This window comes from Pristiophorus japonicus, chromosome 1 (genome assembly GCF_044704955.1).
Source record: "Pristiophorus japonicus isolate sPriJap1 chromosome 1, sPriJap1.hap1, whole genome shotgun sequence".
Taxonomy (NCBI): Eukaryota; Metazoa; Chordata; class Chondrichthyes; family Pristiophoridae; genus Pristiophorus; species Pristiophorus japonicus.
This window is the reverse complement of record NC_091977.1, coordinates 397142773-397168575: the sequence shown is the minus strand read 5'-3', so window position 1 is coordinate 397168575 and position 25803 is coordinate 397142773. Positions and strand designations below refer to the sequence as shown.

General features: G+C 44.1%; 1 protein-coding gene across 3 annotated transcripts in view; it reads right to left on the bottom strand.

The window, feature by feature from the left end:
• The window catches only part of arfgef1 (ADP-ribosylation factor guanine nucleotide-exchange factor 1 (brefeldin A-inhibited)), a 375012-nt gene that overhangs the window by 118759 nt on the left and 230450 nt on the right, over positions 1 to 25803 (bottom strand). For all 3 annotated transcript variants that reach the window (XM_070891344.1, XM_070891351.1, XM_070891358.1), the window contains one exon: positions 22438 to 22588. In XM_070891344.1, the coding sequence (XP_070747445.1) occupies positions 22438 to 22588 (151 nt within the window). The remainder of the gene's footprint in view (positions 1 to 22437; positions 22589 to 25803) is intronic.

Sequence of the window (25803 nt, the reverse complement as noted above, 5' to 3'; positions counted from 1 at the left end):
CTGCCTTCGTGTTTTTGTCACCAAAATGGATAACCTCACATTTATCTGCATCTGCCATGCATTTGCCCACTCACCTAACCTGTCCAAGTCACCCTGCAGCCTCTTAGCATCCTCCTCACAGCTCACACCGCCACTCAGCTTAGTGTCATCTGCAAACTTGTAGATATTACACTCAATTCATTCATCTAAATCATTGATGTATATTGTAAATAGCTGAGATCCCAGCAGAGAGCCCTGCGGCACCCCACTAGTCACTGCCTGCCATTCTGAAAAGGACCAGTATATTACGACTCTCTACTTCTTGTCTGCCAACCAGTTCTCTATCCACGTCAATATATTATCCACAATACCATGTACTTTAATTTTGCACACCAATCATGTGTGGGACCTTGTCAAAAGCCTTTTGAAAGTCCAAATACACCACATCCACTGGTTCCCCCTTGTCCACTCTACTAGTTACATCCTCAAAAAATTCTAGAAGATTTGTCAAGCATGATTTCCCCTTCATAAATCCATGCTGACTTGGACCGATCCTGTCACTGCTTTCCAAATGTGCTGCTATTTCATCGTTAATAATTGATTCCAACATTTTCCCCACTACTGCTGTCAGGTTAACCAGTCTATAATTACCCGTTTTCTCTCTCCCTCCTTTCTTAAAAAGTGGTGTTACATTAGCTACCCTCCAGTCCATAGGAACTGATCCAGAGTTGATAGACTGTTGGAAAATGATCACCAATGCATCCACTATTTCTCAGGCCACTTTCTTAAGTACTCTGGGATGCAGACTATCAGGCCCTGGGGATTTATCAGCCTTCAATCCCATCAATTTCCCTAACACAATTTCCTGACTAATAAGAATTTCCTTCAGTTCTTCCTTGCCACTAGACCCTCGGTCCCCTCGTATTTCCGGAAGGTTATTTGTGTCTTCCTTCGTGAAGACAGAACCAAAGTATTTGTTCAATTGGTCTGCCATTTCTTTGTTCCCCATTATAACCTCCCTGCTCTTATATGCTATGCCTTGGCTAATAAAGCAAAATATCCCATATGTCTCCTTAACCAACTATCTATCTGTCCTACAACATTCAGGGATCTATGGACATGTACTCCACCGGTCCCTCTATTACTCTACACTTCTCAGTATCCTACCATTTATTGTGTATTCCCACCTTTTTAGCCTCCCCAAATGCATTACCTCAGACTTCTCCAGATTGAATTTCATTTGCCACTTTTCTGTTCACCTTACCGATCCATTGATATTTTCTTGCAGTCTACAGCTTTCTTCCTCACCATCAACCACATGGCCAATTTTTGTATCATCTTTTAACTTCTTTATCATGCTCCCTACATTTAAGTCGAAATGATTGATATGTACCATAAAAAGCAAGGAACCTAGTACTGAGCCCTGATCAACATAAAAACATGAGAATCAGGAGCAGGAGTAGGCTATTCGGCCCCTCGAGCCTGTTCTGCCATTCAATAAGATAATGGGTGATCTTCTACCTTAACTCCACTTTCCTACACTGTCCCCATATCCCTCGATTCCCTTAATATCCAAAAATATATTGATCTCTGTCTTGAACATACTCCAACTGAGCCTCCACAGCCCTCTGAGGTAGAGAATTCCAAAGATTCACCACCCTCTGGACTCAGGTTTCGGCTCGAGTTGCTCCTATTTTTTTGGAGCAACTAGTTTAGAATGGAGTACTTTAGAAATTGCAATTCTCGGCATTTAGTTTGCTCCAATTCTAGTGAGTTAGAAGAACTTCGTTTTAGAACAGTTTTTTTCCAAAAGGGGGTGTTACCAGCCACTTACGCCTGTTTTGCAACTTTAGGCAGCAAAAACTTACTCCAAACTAACTTAGAATTGAGTAAGTATAGATTTTTGTACGCTCAGAAAAACCTTGCCGACACTTTATAAATTAGGTACAGGGAATGAGAGATGGGGGTGGGGGGGTGGAGAGAAGGGAAGTTTACAAGCATTAAACACTTCATTTTGACAAATAAAGAGCCATCATCAATAATAACTGATAAATAAATCAACTAATAAATCAATCAGAAGAAAATAAAAAAATAACAAAAAAATCAATAAATAAAAAATTCAAAGTTTCTACTCACCTACTGCAGCACCGGGAGCCCTCCAACAGTGTACTGGGACGGGGCCCCTCCAGGAGATGCCAGTCGGGCGGGCCCCGTCGCTGACCAGGACTTTGGGCGGACCCCGCCGCCAGCAGACGACGGACCGCCGACCAGGACTTCGGGCAGGCCCCGCCGCTGACCAGGACCTTGGGCGGGCCCCGCCGCCAACGAGATGCCGGGCAGATGGGCCCCGCCGACGAGGAGTTCAGGCGGGGCCTGCCCCCAGGAGATGTCGGACGGGCCATCGCGGAAGAGGTAAGTACTGTCAGGACACTTGGCCCGGGATAGGGGCGACGTCCCTTCAGCCAGGGATAAGGTCATCGCCCGGAGACAGGACGCGCTGGGAGGGCACGCGCGCAGCTGCTGCCACTGTTTTTGGCGCAGGGCTGTAGCTCCGCCCCCAGCAGCTCCTGCTGCGCCGCACCGAGCTGGAAACGGCCCTATAGATATCGTAGAATCACGAGGTAAGTATTTGGCTCTTTTTCTGTTCTACAAATTAGGCGGGCCTCTCCGATGTATGCCGTTCTAGCTGGGGGTCCGAAACTTGAGCCCTTGGAGTGAAGAAATTTCTCCACATCTCAGTCCTAAATAACATACCTCTTAATCTGAGACTGTGATCCCCAGCCAGAGGAAACATCCTTCCTGCATCTACCCTGTCAAGCCCTATAAGAATTTTGTATGTTTCAATGCGATCACCTCTCATTCTTCTAAACTCGAGAGAATATAGGCCTAGTCTGCTCAATCTTTCCTCATAGGACAAGCTCCCATCCCAGGAATCAATCGGGTGAACCTTCGTTGCACTCCCTTCTATGGCAAGTATATCCTTCCTTAGGTAAGGAGACCAAAACTGCGGTCTCACCACGATCCTAAATTTGCAGTGAAATGTCTTTACTATTGTACTCAAATCCTCTTGTAAAAAAGGCCAACATACCATTTGCTTTCTTAATTGCTTGCTGTACCTGCATGTTAACGTTCAGTGATTCGTGTACAAGGACACAAGGCCAGGTCCCTCTGAACACCAACATTTCCCAATCTGTCACCATTTAAACAATACTCTGCTTTTCTATTTTTCTTACTAAAGTGGATAACTTCACATTTCTCCACATTATATTCCATTTGCCATGTTCTTGCTCATTCACTTAGCCTGTCTATATCCTCTTGAAGCCTCTTTGCATTCTCCTCACAACTTGCATCCACCTAGCTTTGTATCAGCAGCAAACTTGGATATATTACATTTGGTCCCCTCATCCAAATCATTGATCTCCATTGTGAATAGCTGGGTCCTAAGCATCGACCCTTGCGGCACTCCACTAGTTATAGCCTGCCAACCCAAAAATGACCTGTTTATTCCTACTCTCTGTTTTCTGTCCGTTAACTAATCCTCAATCCATGCTAGTATATTACCCCAATCCCATGACCCCTAATTTTTTTTAATAACCTCGTGTGGAACCTTCTCAAATGTCTTTTGAAAATCCAAATACACCACATCTACTAGTTCCCCCTTATCTATTCTACTAGTTACAACCTCAACAGATTTGTCAAACATGATTTCCCTTTCATAAATCCGTGTTGACTCTGCCCAATCCTATTATTATTTTCTAAGTGCCCTGTTACCATGTCCTTCTTAATAGATTCTAGCATTTTCCCTACACCGTTTTCTCTCTCCCTCCTTTTTTAATTAGCGGGGTTACATTCCAATCTGTGGAAACCCTTCTAGAATCTATGGAATTTTGGATGATGACAACCAATGCATCCACTATCTCTATAGCCACTTCTATCAAAACCTTAGGATGTAGGCCATCAGGTCCAGGGGATTTATCGGCTTTCAGTCCCATTAATTTCTACTTACTACTTTTTTACTAATTTCTCTCAGTTCCTCATTCTCGCTCGACCCTTGGTTTTCCACTATTTCTGGGAGGATTTTTGGGTCTTCATCCGTGAAGACAGACACAAAGTATTTGTTCAATTTCTCTGCCATTTCCTTATTCCCCATTATAATTTCTCCTGTCTCAGTCTGCAAGTGACCCACATTTACTTTTGTTAATCTTTTCCTTTTTACATACCGAAAGAAGCTGTTACCATCAGTTTTTATGTATCTTGCTAATTTACTCATGTTCTATTTTCCCTTTATTTATCAATTTCTTGATCCTCCTTTGCTTAATTCTAAAATCCTCCCAATCTTCAGGCTTACTGCTCTTTTTGGCAACATTAAAGCCACTTCCTTTGATCTAATACTATCTTTAACTTTTCTTGTTAGCCACAGTTGGACCACTTTTTCTATGGGTTTTTGTGCCTTAAAAGGAATGTATGTTTGTTGTAAATTATGTATTAATTCTTTAAGTGCTAGTCATTGCTTGTCTCCTTACATAAGAAATAGGAGTAGGACATTTGGCCCCTCGAGCCTGCTCCGCCCTTCATTAAGATCATGGCTGATTTGATCTTGGCCTCAACTCCACTTTCCTGTCCGCTCCCCATAACCCTTGACTCCTTATCGTTCAAAAATCTGTCTATCTCCACCTTAAATATATTCAATGACCCGGCCTTCACAGCTCTCTGGGATAGAGAATACCAAAGATTCATGACCCTCCGAGAAGAAAAAATTCCTCCACATCTCCATTTTAAATGGGCAACCCCTTATTCTGAAACTATGCCCCCTAGCTCTAGATTCCCCCACGAGGGGAAACATCCTCTCTGCATCTACCTTGTCGAGCCCGCTCAGAATCTTAAACGTTTCAATAAGATCACTCTGCATTCTTCTAAACGCCAATGAGTGTAGGCCCAACCTACTCAATCTTTCTTCATGTGACAACCCCTTCATCTCAGGAATCATCTCGTGAACCTTCTCTGAACTGCCTCCAATGCAAGTATATTTCTCCTTAAAAAAAGACGACCAAAACTGAACGCAGTACTCCAGGATGTGGTCTCACCAATGCTTATGTACAGTTGTAGCAAGACTTCCCTACTTTTATACTCCATCCCCCTTGCAATAAAGGCCAACATTCCATTTGTCTTCCTAATTACTTGCTGTACCTGCACGCTAACTTTTTGTGTTTCATGTACAAGGATCCCCAGATCCTTCTGCACCGCAGCATTTTGTAGTCTCTCTCCATGTAAATAATAATTTGCTTTTTTATTTTTCCTACCAAAGTGGATAACCTCACTTAGAAAATAGGAGCAGTAGTATGCCATACGGCCCTTCGAGCCTGCACCGCGATTCAATATGATCATGGCTGATCCACTATCTCAACACCATATTCCCACTTTTTCCCCATGCTTTTTGATGTCTATAATCTATCTATCTCCTCCTTAAATATATTCAGTGACTTGGCCTCCACAGCCTTCTGTGGTAGAGAATTCCACAGGTTCACGACCCTCTGAGTGAAAACATTTCTCATCGTCTCGGTCCTAAATTTCTTACCCCGTATCCTGAGACTGTGACCCCTTGTTCTAGACTTCCCAGCCAGGGGAAACATCCTCCCTGCATCCAGTCTATCCAACCCCGTCAGAATTTTATATGTTTCAATGAGATCCCCTCTCATTCTTCTAAACTATAGTGAATGCAGCCCTAGTCGACCCAATCTCTCCTCATACGACAGTCCTGACATCCCAGGAATCAGTCTGGTGTACCTTCGCTGCACTCCCTCTATGGCAAGTATGTCCTATCTTAGGTAAGGAGACCAAAACTGCACACATTACTCCAAGTGTGGTCTCACCAAGGCCCTGTATAACTGTAGTAAGACATCCTTGCTCCCCTGTATTCAAATCCTCTTGCAATGAAGGCCAACATACCATTTGCCTCCCTAACTGCTTGCTGCACCTTCAGGTTTGCTTTCACTGACTCGTGTACAAGGACACCCAGGTCCCTTTGTACATTGATATTTCCCAAGCTATCACCATTTAAATAATACTTTGTCTTTATGTTTTTCCTACCGAAGTGGATAACTTCACATTTATCCATGTTATACTGCATCTGCCGTGTGTTTGCCCACTCACTCAACCCATCTAAATCGCCTTGCAGCGTCTTTGCATCCTCCTCACAACTCACAATCCCACCTAGTTTTGTGTCGTCAGCAAACTTGGAAATATTACATTTGGTTCCCTCATCCAAATCATTTATATATATTGTGAATAGCTGGGGCCCAAGCACTGATACCTGTGGTACCCCACTAGTCATTGCCCGCCATCTCGAAAAAGACCCGTTTATTCCTACTCTCTGTTTCCTGTCAGTTAACCAATTTTCGATCCATGCCAATACATTACCTCCAATCCTATGTGCTTTAATTTTGCACACTAACCTCTTATGTGGGACTTTATCAAAGGCCTTCTGAAAATCCAAATACACGACATCTACTGGTTCTCCCTTATCTATTCGATCAGTTACATCCTCAAAAAACTCCAGTAGGTTTGTCAAACATGATTTTCCTTTCATAAATCCATGTTGACTTTTTCTAATCTCATTGATATTATCTAAGTGTGCTGTTATCACATCCTTTATAATAGACTCCAGCATTTTCCCTACTACTGATGATGTTAAGCTAACCGGTCTGTAGTTCCCTGTTTTCTCTCTCCCCTCCTTTTTTAAAAAAATAGTGGGGTTACATTTGCCACGCTCCAATCTGCAGGAACTTTTCCATAATCTACAGAATTTTGAAAGATGACAACCAATGCATCCACTATTTCCATGGCTACCTCTTTTAGTACTCTGGGATGCAGATCATCAGGCCCTGGGGATTTATCGGCCTTCAGTCCCATTAGTTTCTCCAGTACTATTTTCTTGCTAATAATCATTTCCTTTAATTCCTCTTGCTCACTAGACCCTTGGTTCCCTAGCATTTCCAGGACGTTATTTGTGTCCTCTTCTATGAAGACGGAACCAAAGTATTTATTTAATTGTTCTGCCATTTCCTTGTTCCCCATTATAAATTCTCCCATTTCTGTCTGTAAAGGACCTACATTTGTCTTCACTAATCTTTTTCTTTTAACGTACTTGTAGAAACTTTTAGTCTTTTTTTATGTTCCTTGCAAGTTTACTCTCATACTCTATTTTTCCTCTCTTAATCAATCTCTAGGTCCTTTTTTGATGGATTCTAAATTGCTCCCAATCCTCAGGCTTGCTATTTTTTCTGGCAACTTTGTATAACTCCTCTTTGGATCTAATACTATCCTTAATTTCTTTTGTTAGCCACGGTTGGGCCACTTTTCCGTTGGTGTTTTTTTGCCAGAAAAGAATGTATAACTGTTGTAATTCATGCATTCGTTACTTAAATGTTAGCCATTGCCTATCCACCGTCATGCCTTTTAATGAATCTTCCCAATCTATCATGTTCCCCTTCATCCACACTGCTCGGTACATCCTCAAAATACTCTAGCAAATTTGTCAAACATGATTTCCCTTTCATAAAACCATCTGCTTGACTATTATGATTTTCTTAATGTCCTGCTACTACTGCCTTAATAATAGATTCCAGCATTTTCCCAACGACAGATGTTAGGCCAACTGGTCTATAGTTTCCTGCTTTCTGTCTCCCTCCGTTCTTGAATAGGGACGTTACATTTGCAGTTTTCTAATCCATTGGCACCTCTCCAGAATCCAGGGAGTTTTGGTAGATTGCAAACAATGCATCCACTATCTCTGCAGCCACTTCTTTTAAGACCCTAGGATGCAGGCTATCAGGTCCAGGGGACTTGCCACCTTTAGTCCCATTAGTTTGCCTAGTACTTTTTCTCGAGTGATAGTTTTACGTTCCCCTCTCCCTGAAGCCCCTTGATTATATATTATATATTATTGGAAGACCGATACAAAATATTTGTTCAAAGTCTCTGCCATTTCCCTGTTTCCCATTATTAATTCCCCAGTCTCATCCTCTAAGGGACCAACGTTTACTTCAGCTACTCTCTTCCTTTTTATATGCCCGTAGAAGTTCTTACTGTTTTTTAAATGTTTCTTGCTAGTTTACTCTCAATCTATCTTTTCTATTTTTTTTTAAGTCATTCTTTGCTGGTCTCTAAAAATTTCTCAATCCTCTGGCCAACCACTAATCTTTGCAACATTGTATGCCTTTGTTTTCAATTTGATACTTTTCTTAACTTCCTTAGTTAGCCATGGATGGTTCACCCTCTTCAGTCTTTCTCACTGGAATATATCTTTGCTGCGAGTTATGAAATATCTCCTTAAATGTGTGCCACTGCATATCTGTCTTACCCTTTAATCTATTTTCCCAGTCCACTTTAGCCAACTGTCTTCAATACTTTGTAATTGCCTTTATTAAAGTTCAGGGCACTAGTTTGAGACCCATGTTTCTCACCCTCAGACTGATTTTGATATTCTAACGTGCTATGATCACTCTTCCCTAGAGGATCTTTTACGATGAGATTAATTAATCCTATCGCATTACACATTACCATATCTAAATTAGCCTGCTCTCTAGTTGGTTTCACAACGTAATATTCTAAGAAACCACCCCGAAACAATGTCTATGAACTCATCCTCAAGGCTACCGTTGCCAATTTGATTTGTCCAATCTATATGAATATTAAAATCACCCATGATTATTGCAGTACCTTTCTTACAAGCCTCCATTATTTCATGATTTATACTCTGTCCTACAATGTAGTTGTTAGGGGACTGATAGACTACTCCCACCAGTGACTTCTTTCCCTTATTATTTCTGATCTTCATCCAAACTGATTCTACATCTTGATCTTCTGAGCCAGTACAATTTCTCACTTCTTCTTAGGCGGTCCCTCATATCGAGGATGACTTGCTTCCACACCAAAAAGGGATGAGTTCACAGGTTTTTCGATGAGGACCTGATATTCCAGGTTGTGAACTGCATATTGAAGGGTGGAAGATGCCTGTGCGTGGATTTTTTTTAAACGCGTGGTTGCCGTTGCACACCAGCCACATGGGCTTGACAGAGCTAGGTCTTGGTTCAGTGGCAGGGATTAACCAAGACAACTGAAGACCAGCTCTGCTGCACGGACCTAGTGCGCAGACATATTGCAGTGTGGGCTGGCCTGTGCTGCCCCTGAGCCCACGTCTCTTCTTGGCCTTGAACGCTTACGTTCCCCAATCTCTCTCCGTCCCTCTGCCCCGGTCATTCGCCGCACCTCCGCCACAATCTCTTACCGCACCTCGACTCCGATCATTCGCCGTACCTCACTACTCACTTACGAATCTCACTACTGCACTGATCTCATCTTTTATTAACAGAGCTACCCCACCTCCTTTTCCTTCCTGCCTATCCTTCCGAAATGTCAAATACCCTGAATATTCAGTTCCCAGCCTTGGTCACCTTGCAACCACATCTCTGAAAGGGCTCTCAGATCATACCCATTTATATCTATTTGTGCCATTAACTCATCTATCTTGTTACGACTGCTGCATGCATTCAGATAAAGAGCTTTAAATTTTGTCTTTTTACCATTTTTCCCTACTCTTAGACTCTACTTTCTGGTGCACTCATGTTTATACGCTCTGTCCCTTCCTGTCACACTCTGGTTATCATTACCCCTATCGCTGCCCTGCACTATGGCCTTCTCCTTTCTCTTTGACTTTATAAATTTTCCCTCATCTGAACCCTCCCCCCTCTATTTAGTTTAAAGCCCTATCGACAGCCCTAGTTATTCGATTCGCCTTTGTGGTTCTGCCTTTTAATTTAGTCCTTAGCTGCTCACACTTCCTCAACAGAATCACTTTCTTTGTCCTACCTATGTCGTTGGTACCTACACGGACTTTCCCCTCCCACTGCAAGTTCCTCTCCAGCACAGAGGAGATGGCCTTAACCCGAGCAACACAGCCTTCGGGACTCTCACTCTCGGCTGCAGAGAACAGTATCTATCCCCCTAAACTATACTGTCCCCTACCACTATTACATTTCTTTTTAATCCCCCAACTTGAATGGCCCCTGTACCATGGTGCTGTGGTCAGTTTGCTCATCCTCCCTGCAGTCCCTGCTCTCGTCCACACAGGGAGTAAGAACCTCGTACCTGTTGGAAAAGTGCAAGGACTGCTTTCCAGATCACCATTCTGGAAAACCATCTTGGATACATTCCAATGCTATCTTCTGGATCCCCATACCTGTCTCACTCCTCGTCACACCCTCCTGTCCCTGACCACAGACTAACTTTGAAGAATTTAACCTAAGGGGCCTCCTGGAACACAGCGTGAGGTAACTCTCCCCCCTCCATGATGTATCGTAGTGTCTGAAGCTCAGACTCCAGCTCATCAACTCTGCTTACTGCAGATGTGGTCGCCGTGGATCACACTGGTGTCCACCAGCTCCCACATGCTGCAGCTGCAACACATTGCCTGCCTTGCCATCTCTATTGCATTTTATTTAACTAATTAGGTTTTCAAGTTTTGAAATTTCAAATATGTATAGCTTTTAATCTGTAATCACGGCTCTTAATTTAAACCAATGCCCAAATTTAGAAAGAGAGAAATACTCACCAACCAATCACTTACCTGCTTTCCTGTGACATCGCACTTTGATTTTTTTTTTTAAATATAATGTAGTTTCCCAATCTACCTTAGCCAAATCGCCCCTCATACCTACGTAGTTTGCTTTGTTTAGATTTAAGTCCCTAGTTTTGGATTTAATTAAATCACTTTCAAACTCAATATAAAATTCTATCATATTATGGACACTCTTCCCTACTACAAGGTTATTAATTAACCCTTTCGCATTGCACAATACTAGATCTGTTCCCAAGTTGTTCCTCAACATACTGATCTAGAAAACCATCTTGTATACATTCCATGAATTCGTCCTCCACACTATTACTGCATATTTGGTTTGCCCTGTCTATATGTAGATTAAAGTCCCCCATGATAACTGTATTACCCTTGTTACATGCACCTCTAATTTCCTGATTTATACTGTGCCCTACATGACGACGACTATTTGGGGGCCTATAAACAGCTCCCACCAATGTTTTCTGCCCATTGCTGTTTCTTAGCTCCATCCAAACTGATTCTACTTCTTGATTTTTTGAGCAAAGATCCTTTCTCTCTACTGTCTTTATCCTGTCCTGTTTTATCTGGGCTACCCCTCCTCCTTTTCCATTTTGCCTATCTATTCTAAAAGTTAAGTATCCTGGAATATTTAGTTCCCAAACTTGGTCACTTTGCAACCCGTCTCCATAATGGCTATTAGATTAAACCTATTCATTCTGTCGGTGCTATTAATTCATCTATTTTGTTGCAAATGCTTCGAGCATTCAGATTTGGTGCCTTTAGCTTTGACTTTTTTCTATTTTTACCTTAGTGATGCCCTATTACCGTTGTTACTCTCTCTGTCCCTTCTTGACCCACTCTGCTTATTTTTACCCAAAACTCTGCTCTAGTGCCTTGACATTTCTCTAGCTGCTTTTAAATTTACTCTTTCCTGAATCCTCCCACCATCCTCACAGCCTTTATTAGTTTAAAGCCCTGTCTACTGTCCTAGTTGTTCGATTCGTCAGCACACTGGTTCCAGCCCGGTTCAAGTGGAGCCCGTCCCAATGGAACAGCTCCCTCTTTCCCCAGTACTGGTGCCAGTGCTCCATGATGCAAAACCCCTGCCTCCTACACCAATCCTACATGCATTTAACTTTCTAATCTACTTATCCCTATCCAATCATAAAAACACCTGTCAACTATAACCCTTTGCTTCCTGCTACTGATCCAATTTTGCATGGAACCTCCTCCAACCCCACAATCTTCCAATACCTCTGTAACCTCCTCCAGCCCAACAGCCCTTCGAGACCACTGTAACCTCCTCCAGCCCTCCAACTTTCCGAGATTGCTGTAACCTCCTCAAGCCCTACTATGGCCTTGGATCCCATCGGCTATTACTTTTCTAACTAGTCTGCCATGTGGGTCCTTGTCAAAACCTTTGTTAAAATCCATGTAGACTACATCAAATGCGCTACTCTCATCAACCATCGTTTCCTCCTCAAAAAATTCAATCAAAACAGACACGACCTTCCCTTAACAAATCAATGCTGACTGACCTCGATTATTCCATGCCTTTCTAAAGGAAGATTAATAAAGGGCTTTAAATTAAATAGTGGCAGGGGTGGGATTCAGGTGAGCGGAAATTTAAAACGTCAAAGAGCAAGGAGAAGGCAATAGAGCAGGATTGCGATGGGGGAAATGATAACCAGAATGTGACAGGAAGGAACAGAATGTATTAAAAATGAGTATCAGAAAGTGGGGTCAAAGCAGGGGAAAATGGTAAAAAGTCAAAATTAAAAGCTCTGTATCTGAATGCATGCAGCATTCGTAACAAGATAGATGAGTTGACGGCACAAATAGATATAAATGGGTATGATCTGATAGCCATTAGAGACGTGGTTGCAAGGTTACCAAGACTGCGAACTGAATATTCAGGGGTATTTGACAATTCAGAAGAATAGACAGAAAGGAAAAGGAGGTGGGGTAGCTTTGTTAATAAAGAATGAGATTAGTGCAGTAGTGAGAAATGATATTGGCTCAGAGGATCAAGATGTAAAATCAGTTTAGGTGGAGATGAGAAATAATAAGTGGAAGAAGTCACTGGGCGTAGTCTGTAGGCCCCTAACAGTAGCTACACTGTTGGACGAAGTATAAATAAAGAAACAATGGAGGCTTGTAAAAAAGGTACGGCAATAACCATGGGCGATTTTAATCTTCATATTGATTGGACAAATCAAATTGGCCAAGGTAGCCGTGAGGAAGAGTTCATAGGGTGTATCCAAGATGGTTTCCTTCAACAGTACATTGTGGAACCAACCAGGGAGCTGGATATCTTGGATCTGGTACTCATAGTAAAGGATCCTCTAAGAAAGAGTGACCATAATATGATTGAATTTCAAATTCAGTTGAAAGGTGAGAAAGCTGATCTCAAACCAGTGTCCTGATCTTAAATAGAGGCAATTACAAAGGTATGAAGGCAGAGTTCTCTAAAGTGGACTGGGAAAATAGATTAAAGTGCAAGACGGTTGATAAACAGTGGCAGACATTTAAGGAGATATTTCATAACTCTCAACAAAAATATATTCCAGAGAAGAAAAGACTTTAAGGGAGAACCATCTGTGTTTAACTAAGGAAGTAATGGCATACAAAGTTGCCAAGATTAATGGGAGGCCAGAGGATTGGGAAATCTTTATCAGCAAAGGACGACTAAAAGAATTATAGAGGGAAGAGAGAGTATGAGCGTAAATTAGCAAGAAGTATAAAAACAGATAGTAAGAGCTTCTACAGGTATATAAAAAGGAAGAGAGTAGCTGAAGTAAACGTTGGTCGCTTAGAGGATGAGACTGGGAACTTAATAATGGGGAACAGGGAAATAGAGGAGACTTTGAATAAATATTTTGTATCGGTCTTCACGGTAGAACACACTAAAAAAACTTCCCAATAATGGATAATCAAGGGGCAATAGGGAGGGAGGAATTTAAAACAATCACTCTCACTAAAGAAAAAGCACTCGGTAAAATAATGGGACTAAAGGTGGACAAGTCCCTTGGACCTGATGGCCTGCATCCTAGGTCCTTAAAAGAAGTAGGCCCCAAGTTTCCACACGCTACAAAACGGCGGCGGAAAAAAAATGCGCGATTCTGGAGCGCCCTGCAGCTCCATGGCAGCTTGGCGCGGTGCCCAGGGGGCGGAGCCTACCACTCGCGCTGATTTTGTAAGTGGGAGGGGAGGGGGCGGGTACCATTTAAATTATTTTTTTTCCTGCCGGCAACCCTGCGCATGCGTGTTGGAGCGTTCGCGCACGCGCAGTGTGAAGGAAACATTGGCACTCGGCCATTTTTGTAGTTCTTTGTAGCTGTTTAATTTTTGAACATTTTTTAATAAAAGCACATTGCCCTTCTATGATCAGCACTGAGGCTTCTTGCAGCAGTGAGAAGGCTGCAGGAAGCCTCAGAAAGTTGAGGCAGCCGTTTCCCGACGGCCTCCCCACCCTGCCGTCGGGAATGGCTGCTCAACTTGTGAGGCTTCCTGCAGCCTTCTCACTGTCTCCTTCCCCCTCCGCCCGCCGTCGGGAACAGCTGCCTCCCCCCACTGCTGCGTTTGGTCGGTCGGGCCCACACTCCCTCCCTCCCACCCCCTACCCCAACCCCCCCCCCCACCCCAACCCCCACAACCCCCACTCCCCCCACCAACCCCCACCCCAACCCCCACCCCCCCCACCCATCCCCCCCACCGCAACCCCCACTCCCACTCACCCCCGCCCCCCTCCACCCCCACCCCCGCCCCCCAACTCCCACTCCCACCCCCCCCACCAACTCCCACTCCCACCCCCCCACCCCCCAACTCCCACTCCCCCCACCCCCACTCCCCAACTCCCACACCCCAACTCCCACCCCCCCCACCCCAACTCCCACCCCCCCCACCCCAACTCCCACCCCCCCCACCCCAACTCCCACCCCCCCCCCCACCCCCCACCCCAACTCCCACCCCCCCCACCCCAACTCCCCCCCCCCCACCCCAACTTCCACCCCCCCCCCCCACCCCAACTCCCACCCCCCCCAACCCAACTCCCACCCCCCCACCCCAACTCCCACCCACCCCACCCCAACTCCCACCCACCCCACCCCAACTCCCACTCACATCCCCCCCACCCCAACCCCCACCCCCACCCCAACCCCCACTCCCTCCCACCCCCCCCCACCCCGTCGGGAATGGCTGCCTCCTCCCCCCCTGCCGTCGGGAACGAACGGCTGCCTCAACTTGAGGCTGACTGCAGCATTCTCCCTGGCTGAAGCACTTTCACACAGGTAGGAAGATGGTTTATTTAATCTTTTCTTTGATTATAAATGTTTATTCAGGTTGGATTTATTTGTATAAGTATAAATAAGGATTTATTGTAGAATTTAATGACTTCCCTTCCCCCCCCTCCTCCTCGTTCTGGACGCCTAATTTGTAACCTGTGCCTGATTTTTTAATGTGTAGACAAGGTTTTTTCAGTTCTACAAAAATCTTCACTTGCTCCATTCTAAGTTAGTTTGGAGTACATTTTCACTGTGGAAACTTTGAAATCAGGCGTCAGTGGCCGGACACAGCCCCTTTTGAAGAAAAAATTCTGTTCCAAAGTGAAACTGTTCTAACTGACTAGAACTGCAGAAAACAAAATGTGGAGAATTGCGATTTCTAAGATAGTCCGTTCTCCACCAGTTGCTCCTAAAAATCAGGCGCAAATCATGTGGAAACTTGGGGCCGTAGTTACAGAGATAGTGGATGCATTGGTTGTAATCCACCCAAATTCCCTGGATTCTGGAGAGGTCCCAGCGGATTAGAAAACCGCAAATGTAATGCTGCTATTTAAAACAGGAGGCAGACAGAAAGCAGGGAACTGTAGACCAGTTAGCCAAACATCTGTCGTTGGGAAAATACTAGAATCCATTATTAAGGAAGCAGTAGCAGGACATTTGGAAAAGCATAATACAGTCAAGCAGAGTCATGAAAGGGAAATCATGGCTGACAAATTTTTTGGCATTCTTTGATGATGTAACGAGCGGGGAAGAGTGGATGAGGGGGAACCAGTGGATGTGATGTATTTGGATTTCCAGAAGGCATTTGACAAGGTGCCACATAAAAGGTTACTGCACAAGATAAAAGTTCACAGGGTTGGGGGTAATATATTAGCATGGATAGAGGATTGGCTAACTAACAGAAAACAACGACAGTGGGGATAAGTGGGTCATTTTCTGGTTGGCAAACAGTAACTAGTGGGGTGCCACAGGGTTTGGAGCAGGGGCCTCTACTATTTACAATCTATATTAATGACTTGGATGAAGGGACCGAGTGTAATGTAACCAAGTTTGCTGATAATACAAAGATGGGTGGGAAAGTAAGTTGTGAGGAGGACACAAAAAATCTGCGACGGGATATAGGCAGGCTAAGTGAGTGGGCAAACATTTGGCAGATGGAGTATAATGTCGGAAAGTGAGAGGTTATCCATTTTGTCAGGAAAAATAAAAAAGCAAATTATTTAAATAGAGAGAAACTACAAAATGCTGCAATACAGGGGGACATGGGGGTCCTTCTGCATGAAACACAAAAAGTTAATGCCTGTATGCAGGTACAGCAAGTAATCAGGAAGGCAAATGGAATGTTGGCCTTTATTGCAAGGGGGATGGAGTATAAAAGCAGGGAAGTCCTTCTACAACTGTACAGGGTATTGGTGAAGCCACACCTAGAGTATGCGTACAGGTTTTGGTCTCCTTATTTAAGGAAGGATATACTTGCATTGGAGGCAGTTCAGAGAAGGTTCACTCGATTGATTCCGGAGATGAGGGGGTTGCCTTATGAAGAAAGGATGAGCAGGTTGGGTCTATACTCATTGGAGTTTAGAAGAATGGGCTCAATTTTCCCCAGGAGTTGCTCCAGCTTTTTTTTTTGGAGTAGGCTGTTTTTTCTGGCCTAACTTAAAAATCCCCAGTTTTCCCAATCAATTTGCACCAGCGTAACTCAGTTAGTTTTTTTCTCAAAAGACGGCATTACCAGCCATCTACGCCAGTTCTGTCCATTTAGGCAACTTTGGCCAGCTAATAGTTACTCCATTTCTACTTAGGTCAGCTTATGTGGCCACTTGAGAAAACCCTCACAGAGAGAGTTAAAGAAATTGGCGCAGATAAATACATCGGGGCTATTCGGCCTGGGATAGGGTAGGGAAGCGGAGAGGACCTGGACCTGAACCAACCAAGCCTTAGGGAACAGACTTGCAAAACCATCCTTCCTTCGCACAATTAAAATAAGAAGAAATAAAAAATTAAAGTCCTACCTTCAGCATCAAACTGCAATTCATCTTTCTGCACTAGGCCCAGGACTCTCAGAACGTACGCAGGAGAACTCCCATAACTCAACGTCAGGCAGGAGAACTCTCAGAACTCACCAGCAGGCAGGAGAACTTAGAGATCGCACCAGGAGGCCACTTGGCCTGGGCTAGGGGTGGGAGAACGAACAGGGAGGCCACTCGGCCTGGGCTAGGGGTGGGAGCGATCGAACTGGCTGGCATCGGGGTATAAAAGGAAGCAAGGTTGAAATAGGGCAGGGATAGGATGGGTGATTGGGGGTTCAATGGGGAGTAAAAATAGGAAGCACTTAAACCCACTCCATTGATTTGTCTTGCAAGTAAAATTTAAAAAAATACTTTTATAAAGATTTTGACATTGTACTGTCCTTCATTCCCATAAAGATGGTAAAGAATATTGCAAGATATTTTAAGACACAGACTGTGGTATTTCTCTTTTGATGTTGATGAACTTGAGCCTTAAGTAACAAACATTTCAATTGAAACTTCAAGAAAAATACTTTTATAAAGAGCTGTAAGGCAGGAGTTGCCTTGGAGTTGCTCCCGCTTCGCACCTGTAACTTCATCGAAAGTGCAGTGGAAACCCTGTTTACAATAGCATCAACTTCCAAATGGCCGATTGCCAACTCGCAGCACTACTGCGCATGTGCGGCCATTACTATTCTCCACTGCGCATGTGCAGACGTCCCGGCACATTTTCCAGCGCAAAACACAGGCTCCACCCCCCAAGGCGACTGGCCACACTGCGCGACTGCAGTGAAGAGGCCAGATAGCGGCCAAAGTTGGAACATTTTTTTCCGGAGCATCTCCGGATGTACTTAAGCAGCGCAACTCAGGTAATTACGCTAAAAAACGGGCTCGGCCAAAATTGAGCCCAATGAGAGGTGATCTTATTGAAACATATAAGATACTGAGGGGGCTCGACAAGGTAGATGCAGAGAGGACGTTTCCACTCATGGGGGTATCCAGAACTAGAGGGCATAGTTTAAGAATAAGGGGTTGCCCATTTAGAACTGAGATGAGGAGGAATTTCTTCTCTCAGGGTCGTAAATCTGTGGAATTCTCTGCCCCAGAGAGCTGTGGAGGCATGGTCATTGAACATATTTAAGGTAGAAATAGACAGATTAGAGTGATATGGGAGTGAAGGGTTATGGGGAGCGGGCAGGGAAGTGGAGCTGAGCCCAAGATCAGATCAGCCATGATCTTATTAAATGGCGGAGCAGGCTCGAGGGGCCAAATGGCCTACTCCTGCTCCAAATTCTTATCTTCTTATGTTTTATACTATTCCTCAGAATCTTTTTGCAAACATTTGCCCATAACCAAGGTTAGGCTGACTGGCCTGTATTTACTCAGTCTATCCCTTTCTCCATTTTTAAACAACGGTGCAACGCTAACAATCCTCCAGCGCCACACCTGTAGCCAGAGAGGATTGGAAATCGATGATCAGAGCCTCTGCTACTTCCTCTTTTGCTTCTCTTAACAGTCTGGGATGCATTTTATCCGGGCCTAGTGATTTATCTACTTTCAAAGATGCTTTACTCCTTAATACTTCCTCTCTCACTATGTTTATCTCATCTAATATTTCACACTCATTCTCCTTAATTCCAATGTCTGCATCGTTCCGCTCTTTTGTGAAGACAGATGTAAAATATTCATTAAGAACCAGACCCATGTCTTCCACCTCAACACACAGGTTACCTTTTTGGACTCTAATAGGCCCTACTCTTTCATTTCGTTATTCTCTTGCTCTTCATGTATTTATAAAACATATTTGGGTTTTCCATGATTTTACCTGCAATAATTGTTCATGCCCTTGCTTTGCTTTGCTAACTTCCTTTTTAATTTCATCCCTGCACTTTCTATACTCCTCTAGGTTTTCTGCAGTATTTAGCTCTCGGTATCTGACAAAAGCTTCCCTTTTTTTGCCTTATCCTACCCTGTATGCCCCTTGACATCCAAGAGGTTCTAGATTTGAGAGTCCCACCCTATTTTTTTGTGGGAATGTTGATTCCTGGATTCTTTTACCTCAATCTGGTTCAGTGAAATCACTGAGTCGAATACCGATTGTGCTTTAAACAAAGCAAGCTTTTATTTAAAGAGCAAATCCCGATCGGGGACCTTATCAGACAGAAGGTTTACTCTCTTGATAGAGCGTACACACTTCCTACGGACAAGGTGACGTTACATTGTAAAGGGGTGACGGTTATACATTTTCGGCAAAAGATAAGATAGGGCTAGAGTGACATCCTAGTTCAGCCTATCCCTTTTGATCCCTCTTTCCCTTTGTCCACTCATAAGCCGACCTCAGTATGGTCTGATTTTAAACAAAGACCTTCTGTTAATGTTTCAGGTTAATAACATGATTTAATAAGACCTTGAGGTTTTTCTGCAAGCTGTGGGTTTTGTTTCAATATGTGTTAGTGTTGTAACATTTTGCAGTCTCGAGTCTGAGATGTCATGGCTATTCCTCCATGAATTCTTTGTTAGCTTATACTGTCCATATATAATTCCCACGTTCTCAATTTCTCGACTTTATACATTTTTAAACATTCACATTAACCCCTTTTATCATTCCATGATAACACTTAGGATCATTCTAGGAGTATCGCATTCATCCGTTCACACTCTATTTCCTGAATCATATTGTTGTTAGTGTCGAGTAGTTCTTTAGTTCGTTGGATCATAACTCAGGAGCCCTTGACCACAAGAGGGTTTGCTAACCTTGCCATCAGGAACATATTTGCTTTGAACACTCACTATCTCCTCCTTGAATGCCTCCCACTGCTCTAACACTGATTTACCTTCAAGTAGCTGTTTCCAGTTCACTTTTGCCAAAATCACATCTCAGTTTAGTAAAATTAGCCTTTCCCCAATTGAGAAACTGCTTAACAAGTACCCTATCGCAAAATTTAAGTGTCAGTTTGGCTCGGTTGGTGGCACTCCTGCCTGAATTTAGGATGCCCTGAGGACATGATTAAATGCTATATAACATTACTGCACCATCCCTCCAATTTATGAGTAATACCGTGTAGCAATAGCTAGAGCAAATAGGGTGTTGGGATGTATCCATCGGACAACTGAGTACATGATGTGGCATACTGATTTGTGCAAGACCTTAGTCAGGCCGTACTTGGAATACTGTGTCCAGGTTTGGTCTCCTCACATGGTCAATGATATTGAGCCTTTGAAAAGGGTGCAAAGGAGGGCGACTAAACCAATTCCCAGTCTAAAGCATCTTAGTTATTAAGATTGACTCAAAGAGTTGGGACTCTATACCTCAGAGAAGTTTGAGTGGGGGGGGGGAATCTGATTGAGGTAAGAGATAATTAAGGGAACTGATTGCGTTCCAGTTGACAGTTTATTTCAATTTCAATAATGCTCGATCTAGTAGGTGGTTCTTTTCCCAGAGAATAGTGGACCTCTGGAACAGGCTGCTGTCTCGTGTGGTGGAAGCGGACTTGCTGAATTCACGAGAGCTGTATTTGTTCCTGGCTAGGGTGGAGATCACCTCTTACAGAAGGTAGGTACTGCAGGGAATTCAGGGCCAGAGTGATCTCCTGGACTAGTTTCGATTGACTAGATGGGACGGAAAGGAATTTCCCAGACTTTTTTTTTCCCTAAATAGGTTTGTGTTTTTTAAATCTGTTTTTTGCCTCTCTGAGGAGACACATGGGGCCCAAGTTTCCACAGGATAAAAAACGGGCGCCCCTCTGAGCTGGGCGCCCGTTTTTCGCGCCTAAAACGGCGCCAGAAAAAAAACGCGCTATTCTCGAGCGCTTTGCAGCTCCTTGTCTGTTTGGCGTGGCGCCCAGGGGGGCGGAGCCTACACTCGCGCCGATTTTGTAAGTGGGCAGGAGCGGGTACTATTTAAATTAGTTTTTTTCCTGCCGGCAACGCGTTGGAGCGTTCGCGCATGCTCAGTGTGAAAAAAAACATTGGCACTCGGCCATTTTTGTAGTTCTTTGTAGCTGTTTAATTTTTGAACATTTTTTAATAAAACCACATTGCCATCAGCACTGAGGCTTCCCTTCTCACCGTCTCCTTCCCCTCCCTCCCCTCCGCGGCAACAAACGGCTGTCTCCTTCCCCTCCCTCCCCTGCGCAACAAGCCGCTGTCTCCTTCCCCTCCCTCCCCGGCAACAAGCCGCTGTCTCCTTCCCCTCCCTCCCCTGCGCAACAAGCCGCTGTCTCCTTCCCCTCCCTCCCCGGCAACAAGCCGCTGTCTCCTTCCCCTCCCTCCCCGGCAACAAGCTGCTGTCTCCTTCCCCTCCCTCCCCTGCGCGGCAACAAGCCGCTGTCTCCTTCCCCTCCCTCCCCTCCCTCCACGGCAACAAGCTGCTGTCTCCTTCCCCTCCCTCCCCTGCGCGGCAACAAGCCGCTGTCTCCTTCCCCTCCCTCCCCTCCCTCCACGGCAACAAGCCGCTGTCTCCTTCCCCTCCCTCCCCTGCGCGGCAACAAGCCGCTGTCTCCTTCCCCTCCCTCCCCTGCGCGGCAACAAGCCGCTGTCTCCTTCCCCTCCCTCCCCTGCGCGGCAACAAATGGCGGTTTCCTTCGAACGATGGCTGAAGCACTTTCACACAGGTAGGAAGATGGTTTATTTAATCTTTTCTTTGCTTATAAATGTTTATTCAGGTTGGATTTATTTGTATAATATTTGTAGAAGTATAAATAAGGATTGATTGTAGAATTTAATGAGTTCCCTTCCCCCCCCCCGACCTCGTTCTGGACGCCTAATTTGTAACCTACACCTGATTTTTTAATGTGCAGAACAGGTTTTTTCAGTTCTACAAAAATCTTCACTTGCTCCATTCTACTTTAGTTTGGAGTACGTTTTCACTGTGGAAACTTTGAAATCAGGCGTCAGTGGCCGGACACACCGCCTTTTGAAGAAAAAATTCTGTTCTAAAGTAGAACTGTTCTACCTCACTAGAACTGCAGAAAAAAAAAATGTGGAAAATTGCGATTTCTAAGATAGTCCGTTCTCCACCAGTTGCTCCTAAAAATCAGGCGCAAATCATGTGGAAACTTGGGCCCATGGTTTTGGGTGGGGTGGAGTGTATATGTTGTGATACACAATGTATCACAATTGTGTGGGGCAGGCTCGATAGACCAGATGGTCTTTACCTGTCCGTCATTGTTTGTATGTTTGTACTGCAATCCACTTCCAGTCTGATATATTGGTCCCTCAGAAACCATACTCAACTGGATCTTCTTTTATGATTCGTCCCTCTTGAGCATCTTAGGAACTTCTAGCCTTGTCTCAAATGACTGTCCTTTTTTCCTCCAGAACCAGTTGCATATATGCATGCTGCATGCAAGTAAAGGAGCACGGGAATGCCTGGCAGTGAACAAGTGAGAGACAGCCATCAAAAATGCCAAGGACTGCAGTAAACATAGTTTCAGTATGCCGGGTTTGATAGGGAAGGGCCTAAGTGTAACTGCAAGCCTCAAACAAGTGGGATGTGGTTGCAGCGTAATTTAGTCCAAGCATAACGAGGTGCTAAAGAAAACCAACTTACCCAATCCCAGACCCAAAAAATCGTCGGCCGTCTGATCTCTGGATCCAGAAACTGATCCTTCTCTACCTCGAACTGTCCCAGAAATGTAACGTGCTTTTACTCCTGTACCGATTAACTGAGCCAATTCCAGCTGACTGATGCACTTTAAGATCTATAAACATTTATATGTAAAAGAGAAAACAAATTAAAAAAATATTTCCAATAGCTGACAAAATTAAAACTACAAAACAAAATGAATTAAGTAATTTAAACATTTTGAAAGAGATTTCTGAAGGAGTTATGTAGAACTCTACTGATTCACTTTAAAGTAATTAAGTTGCACTGTGTAGTCTAGCACAGTTAATATGTATTTATTGATGTACAGATAAAATAGAAATAGGTTTTCTAATGAGTAGAAATGTCTTTTCTAAAATGAATGTCCAGATATGAATAGACAGATAAAAGTGTTTATTGGCACTTACATAATGAGAACTATAATTGTAGAACATATAAACTGAGCTAAAACAAAAAATAACAATGAATATATGACAGATTACCAATTGTCACAGAAATATCATACAACAGTAAAAGTAAAGGCAATGCCAGGCATTAGCTTAATCCTTGCCCACCAAAATCTGTCTTCAATCACCTGTCATTTAACAGACAGTAGTGCTGCTCATCTTTAAAAATCTAAATGTTTCTCCAGGATACAGTGCAAGTGTGTTGTACCATATAATAGTAGAATATGATTCACAACAGATTCCCCCAATAGCAAGTTCTTAATCTCAATCTTGCTTTATTGAGGATAATGAACTTTCTGACAGCGAGGGAAGACTGGATGACAAGTCAACATAAGCCAGTCTCATAAGAACATAAGAAATAGGAGCAGGAGTTGGCCATATCGCCCCTCGAGCCTGCTCCACCATTTAATACGATCATGGCTGAACTAATCTTGGGCTCAGCTCCACTTCCCTGCCCGCTCCCCATAACCCTTAATCCCTTATCGGTTAAGAAGCTGTCTATCTCTGTCTTCAATTTATTCAAATGTCCCGGCTTCCACAGTTCTAAGACAGCGAATTCCACAGATTTAAACCCTCAGAGAAGAAATTCCTCCTCATCTCAGTTTTAAATGGGCGGCCCCTTATTCTAAGATTATGCCCCCTAGTTCCAGTCTCGATCAGTGGAAACATTCTCTCTGCATCCATCCTGTCAAGCCCCCTCATAATCTTATACGTTTCGATAAGATGACCTCTCATTCTTCTGAATTCCAATGAGTAATGGCCCAAACTCCTAAGTCAACCTCCTCATCTCCAGAATCAACCCAGTGAACCTTCTCTGAACTTCAAAGCAATTATACCCTTTTGCAAATATGGAAACCAAAACTGTATGCAGTATTCCAGGTGTAGCCTCACCAATACCCTGTATAATTGTAGCAAGACTTCCCTGCTTTTATACTCCATCCCTTTTGCAATAAAGGCCAAGATACCATTGGCCTTCCTGATCACTTGCTGTACCTGCATACTAACCTGTTGTGTTTCATGCACAAGTACCCCCAGGTCCCGCTGTACTGCAGCACTTTGCAATTTTTCTCCATTTAAATAATAACTTGCTCTTTGATTTTTTTCTGCCAAAGTGCATGACCTCACACTTTCCAACATTATACTCCATCTGCCAAATTTTTGCCCACTCACTTAGCCTGTCTATGTCCTTTTGCAGATTTTTTGTGTCCTCCTCACACATTGCTTTTCCTCCCATCTTTGTATCGTCTGCAAACTTGGCTACGTGACACTCGGTCCCTTCTTCCAAGTCGTTAAACATAGAAACGTAGAAAATAGGTGCAGGAGTAGGCCATTCAGCCAGTCGAGCCTGCACCACCATTCAATAAGATCATGACTGATCATTCACCTCAGTACCCCTTTCCTGCTTTGTCTCCATACCCCTTGATCATTTTAGCTGTAAGGGCCATATCTAACTCATTCTTGAATATATCCAACGAACTGGCATCAACAACCTGCTACGTGTGCATCCATTATAATTTTTACGAGTGCCCCATCTTGGAGAGACAGGACACTTCATTAATATAATTAAATCAGGCACCCAGAGTCTGAATTAAATGTAACAGATGCCGGCGGGGTTTCGCAGGAGTCGGGAAATTTGGCAGTGAAATGGAGGTGGGAGCTCCTGGCTCCAGAAATGAAATGCTTTTTATAGCACTCCTTGTGGGTGAGGAGGTGCAGGAGTTCTCCCCCGCACCCCAGACCCTCAAGGAAGCATTTGGCCTCGATTCTGCTGATCACGGCCTCACTCTAGCCCCTGCTGTGATTGGCAGCCTGCCCCTCATTCACGAATGCCCGGGATCATCTCAAAGAGTCCTTGGTCTCTTGCCGCTAGTTTTCCTGCCCGGCAGCCGGGCAGTGTGTCAATTTGGACGGTTGCCAGGCAGGAAACGAAACAATAAAATTATAATGAGATCCTGCGATTAATTTTGGCAGGATCTCTGCGCCCCCGCATATAATGGGGCCAATATCTCTAACTGATTGCTTGGAGGTGAAAAAATTGGAGTCCATTATTAAAGAAGCAGTAGGACATTTGAAAAAGCATAATTCGGTCAGGCAGAGTCAGCATGGATTTATGAAAGGGAAGTCATGTTTGACAAATTTGCTGGAATTATTTGAGGATGTAACGAACAGGGTGGATAAAGGGGAACCAGTGGATGTGGTGTATTTGGACTTCCAGAGGGCATTTGACAAGGTGCCACATAAAAGGTTACTGCACAAGATAAAAGTTCATGGGGTTGGGGGTAATATATTAGCATGGAGAGAGGATTGGCTAACTAACAGAAAACAGAGTGTCGGGATAAATGGTTCATTCTCGGGTTGGCAATCAGTAACTAGTGGGGAGCCGCGGGAATCAGTGCTGGGACCCCAACTAGCGGCAGGAGGTCGCAGCCATAGACTCTTGGGGATAGTCCCGGGCATTCGTGAATGAGTGACAGGCTGCCAATCGCAGCAGGGGCTAGTGTGAGGCCGTGATCAGCAGAATCGAGGCCAAATGCTTCCTTCAGGGTCTGGGGTGCGGGGGAGAACTCCTGCACCTCCTCACCCACAAGGAGTGCTATAAAAAGCATTTCATTTCTGGAGCCGGGAGCTCCCACCTCCATTTCACTGCCAAATTTCCGACTCCTGCGAAACCCCGCCGGCATCGGTTACATTTAATTCAGACTCTGGGTGCCTGATTTAATTATATTAATGAAGCGTCCCGTCTCTCCAAGATGGGACACTCGTAAAAATTATAATGGGTGCACACGTAGCAGTTTGGGGACATGTTTCCTGTTTTTTTTTTAAATGAGTTTAACTGTGCCCCCCCCACCCCCGACCTGTTGTGGCT